We start from the raw sequence: 4,517 nt of genomic DNA, 5'->3' as shown, positions 1-4,517 counted from the left end.
CTGCTTAGCTTTGAAAGTATTTTGCCAGTACACATACGTACTTTGGCCACAAGTGTACCTAGTACTTTGCTTGAATTTACTCGGATTCATTAATAGCAAAAAAAGGCAATCAAATAGCCTTAATGTGACCGTGCTTCCTTTTACGCTTGAGTGACGGATATCAAAAGTCACTTTTACACGATGAGGGCGGAGAGGAGGAGTTTAAAGTGTAATAAAAAGTGAGGCGCGTCCTGTTGGCATCGAGGTTTATTATCTTTACCACGTACAATGTACAAAAATATAGAGTAGCAAAAGATTCACAGTGTCTAAGAAGGCAGTGATGACAGTCTACACGAGGGGCCTGGTACGTTGCATAGAGAGGGGGCGGAGTCTCGCATCGCCCTGGTGGGTGGGGGTGGGGAGGGGCGGAGCTCGAGCACAACCTCAAAGATGAAGCGAAAGAGGCCATCTTGTTCCTCTCGGCGGGAGTTCTTTGTTGATGTTTGAGCAGCTGGCGGGGTCGTTTGGGTGAGGGTGGGGGGGCGGTGGGGGGCGGAGCTTAGACCCCCAAACCAAGCTGAGGGTGGAGACAATTAGTGGATAACAACAACAACAACAACAACAGTGTTACGTGGTAGACACATTGACAGTAGCATGGCATTGTAATAAAATAGAATGTTATTCAAATCTATAAATAGAGTCATGCCGTGCACGCCCACACACGTGCACGCCCACACACGTGCACGCCCACACACGTGCACACGTACAGTCCATTTAGAAAAAATGTTACCGAGGAAGAAGAAATCACGTCTCTATGCTACGCGCCGTCTTGACGTCATCTACCAGCTTATTGTCATTCCTTGAACGCAGCACGGCGGCCATATTTGATATGACCGCGGTCGTGCTATTAGCGGAACGGACTGAGGAATCCACGGATTCCCTCCGCCCACTGGTCCGTCCCGGCAGGTTATTTACAATCCAGAGCCACGCCCCTTTATCCCAGAGTGGCGCCCCCTGTTGGTGTTCTTTGTCAAGTGCGTCCTTTCGCCCCGTGAGGAAGGATGCCAACGTCCTTGTGGCGTCTCTACTTGAGGAGAGTTCCAGCCAAGGGGGGGGGCAGGGGGGGCGGGTTGTTATTATGTCTTTAAGGGCGGGAGGGGGGGCGTGTATGTCACGGCGGCGGCGGGGCCCCTCAGCTGTTGTTGGTGTGGTTGTACGTCCGGCACGGCGAGGGCGAGGAGTTGGGCTGGTAGTCGAACTTGCCCAGGGCGGGGGGGTAGTAGGTGGTGGTGTAGACGTTGGTCTGCTGCAGCGACGGCGGGAAGAAGTTGGAGCGCTCGTCGGGCAGCAGGTTGTTCTTGTTCAGCGTCTGAAAGGTCAGGTTTTTTGGTTAACAACGTCCATTGGCGCCTCGGTTTGCGTACATTTTCCAGTTAGTGTACATCTACGCATCTTGTCCACAAAATGTCCTGTTAGCTTCCTTGGTTTGCTAACAAAATGGCAACCGGAGCCGGCTATGTCGCCCGTCTATGTCAATACCAGCAGTTGCCTCTGTTAACACCTGCCTTAGTTAGCACTTTTTTGGTTAAGATTCAAATTTTTTGCAAAAAATTTAGCCTTGGCTGCCATTCTCCTGCTTGTTTAGCATCCAAAATACCATCCACCGCCATCTTGGATCATGCAAGGTATGTTTATTTATTTCTTGAAGGTTGATATTTATTTTTGATATATTTTTAAAATTTTTGAATTTTATTTTATTTTGGTTTTTTTGGTAGTTTTTTTGTGTCTTTCCAACAAAAATAGGTAAATCCATTTGTAATTACCTGCATGTAAAACTATAAATAGTGTCTCTAAAATCGGTTTCGTGTTAACATTTTTGGGTGTCTGTAACGGATTCATTGGATTTACATTATCTTTGGTAGGAAAATTTGCTTTGGTTAGAGTCTGTTTTGGTTTGAGTTTGACCTTCCACAGATTATTGACATTAACCAAGGCAGCAGTTTATTTATTTATTTATTTTTTACAGGAAGCATTGATTTGGTTATCATCCATTTCCATTAGAGTCAGATGTTCTGTAGAAAATAATGACGCTAACCAAGGCGCTACTGTACCTGTGCAACTTACAGTACCGGTTCTTTCAGGTTTGCATGTAAAGTGGAACCCAAATTAATTGATGACCAAAACTGAAACACTAAAAAATCCTAAAACCAAAAAACATGAACTCCCCATCAAACATAACTTCCTGGTAGCCTGGCAATCTTCCATTTTCTTCTGTGAACTTGCAGCATTTCTGTCACGCACTTTCTTTAGCATTTGGGTTCGATCCTGCAGCTTTTATGTGAATGCAACATTATCAATGAGCAGCATCCGCTGTAGGCCACCGTAGCGAGGAAATGAGTAACAAATGTAATCTGCTTCCATGTCAAACACGCTCAGCCGGAGCGTCTCACAAAGACGAGGCGACCCTCCGGATCATCTCGGCGAGACGTAATCAGGTTAGGAAAGGCAGAGCGAGGCGGGAACGGGGGAGAGGGAAGTCACACATTTATGAACTCACAATATTCACTGATATTTAACAATTTTAGTATTATTTTAATGTATTTCTTATTTAATTATATTTATTATGTAATTATTAATTATAGTATTATTTTATTATTATGTTTAGCATTTAATATATTACAAATATTTTTATTTAAAATGTGTTAATTATTTAACAATATTTTTATCACTGTGCTTGAACAATTGAGGTACTGTTTCATATTCTATCATATATCTCGCATTTGTTTTATTTTACTTTCGCCATTCACTGGTATTTAACAATGTTATTATTTTTTAAAATATATTTATTATGTCATTATATTTATTATGTAATTATTAATGTTATTATTATTATTGTATTATTAATTATTAATTATTATGTTTATTCTTTAATATATTACAATTTTTTTTTATTACAAATGTGTTTATTATTTAACAATATTTTTATCACTGTGCTTGAACAACTGAGGTACTGTTTCATATTTTATCATATATCTGTCTTTTTTTTCCTATCGCCATTTACTGGTTATTTAACAATTTTGTTATTTTTAAAAATCTATTTCTTATTTTATTATATTTATTATGTAATTATTATTTGTATTATTATTAATTATTAATCATTATGTTTATTATTTAATATATTACAAATATTTTTATTATTACTTTTTTAACTTTACTTTCGCCATTGCAAGAAAAAGTGTCCAACTGTACTGAGAAGTAGTTCCTAGTAGGCCATAGTAGTTCCTAGTAGTTCCTAGTAGTTGCTAGTAGGCCATAGTAGTTCCTAGTAGTTCCTAGTAGTCGCTAGTAGGCCCTAGTAGTTCCTAGTAGTTCCTTGTGGACGCCAGGCAAGTCGCCAGATGGACTTCCTAAAGTATTGACGTTAGCTGTAGTAGCTAGTATCTTATGAAGTTCTTGTCCCTGACTGTAGCGTACAACATTTGAACCATACGTATCTCCTGGAAGGTTTCAAACGTAGACGCTGGCCTTTAAAGAAGAAAAAGGCGTTGATAATAAGCTACTTTTTTCTAACTAACGAGACCCGCAGAGCGCCGTGGAGCGCTAACACGGCTCGTTAATAAAGACGCGGGTGATTTATCCTCTTGCGCCCGAGATGAATGCCGCAATCAAAGTAGTAAATAAAACATGAAGCGCGTGTATTCCGCTCCAATCTGCCGTCCACCACCACGGCGAGGACGCACCTTGAACTCCATGGGCGTGTACTTCTCGTTCTTTGGCGTGCTGTTGCCCTTGTAGTTGAGATGGTTGGGCGTGGTCGGGTGGATGACGGCCGACTCCTGCGACGGCTTGTGGAAGCGCTGGCAGTACACGTAGACCAGGAAAGATAAGAGCCCCGCCCCCAGGAAGCAAGACACGCCCGTGGCGATCAGGTGGATGGAGGTGAATGCTAGGCGAGAAATATGCATCATTTAGCGTATTATGCTATTACCTCCACCAAGGAGTGTATTTAGTCCTTGGAGTGTATGTAGTCCCTCGCCACATCACGGTTTAAATACGGCCATGCAGATGTAGCATGTAGCATGTAGCATGCGTGGGAACAGATGCGATGGGAACCCTGCTAGCTTGCGAGCTAATCTACTTACCTCCGCAGTGTTGGTCCTTATCAAAGCCTGACGCAGGCAGGATGACTGCAGAGAGCACAGGAACAGGAACGATCAGACACGCATGCACACGCACATGCAAAAACAAAGATGGTGGCAATGAAGATGTTGCATGGAGACGCTTTTGCGTCCAAAAAAAAAACAAAAAACTGAGACTGACAATAAGACACAACAAAAACAAACATTTTTTATGCATGTTGTGACGACTCACCGGGTATTTCGTTGCAGTCTCTACGCTGCGTGGCGTTCCCCAGACAGGGGGCGCCACCTTGGGCGCCGCACACTCGGCTCCTCATCTGAACGCCCGAGTCGTCGCACGCCGACCACAGCGACCAGGCCATCCAGCCGCCTGCACGCAAGCAACGCAACATGACCACA

At 43.1% G+C, this 4,517-nt stretch overlaps 1 protein-coding gene across 2 annotated transcripts in view; it reads right to left on the bottom strand.

Moving 5' to 3' along the window:
• Positions 1 to 231: 231 nt before the first annotated feature.
• Positions 232 to 4,517, bottom strand: part of sema5ba (sema domain, seven thrombospondin repeats (type 1 and type 1-like), transmembrane domain (TM) and short cytoplasmic domain, (semaphorin) 5Ba) — a 92,723-nt gene continuing 88,437 nt past the window's right edge. For both annotated transcript variants that reach the window (XM_058081857.1, XM_058081858.1), the window contains 4 exons: positions 4,351 to 4,488; positions 4,122 to 4,166; positions 3,720 to 3,925; positions 232 to 1,348 (listed from right to left, as the gene is read on the bottom strand). In XM_058081857.1, the coding sequence (XP_057937840.1) occupies positions 1,172 to 1,348; positions 3,720 to 3,925; positions 4,122 to 4,166; positions 4,351 to 4,488 (566 nt within the window). In that variant the 3' untranslated portion in view covers positions 232 to 1,171. The remainder of the gene's footprint in view (positions 1,349 to 3,719; positions 3,926 to 4,121; positions 4,167 to 4,350; positions 4,489 to 4,517) is intronic.

This window comes from Doryrhamphus excisus, chromosome 9 (assembly GCF_030265055.1).
Source record: "Doryrhamphus excisus isolate RoL2022-K1 chromosome 9, RoL_Dexc_1.0, whole genome shotgun sequence".
Classification (NCBI taxonomy): domain Eukaryota; kingdom Metazoa; phylum Chordata; class Actinopteri; order Syngnathiformes; family Syngnathidae; genus Doryrhamphus; species Doryrhamphus excisus.
This window is presented reverse-complemented; position numbering and strand designations above follow the sequence as displayed.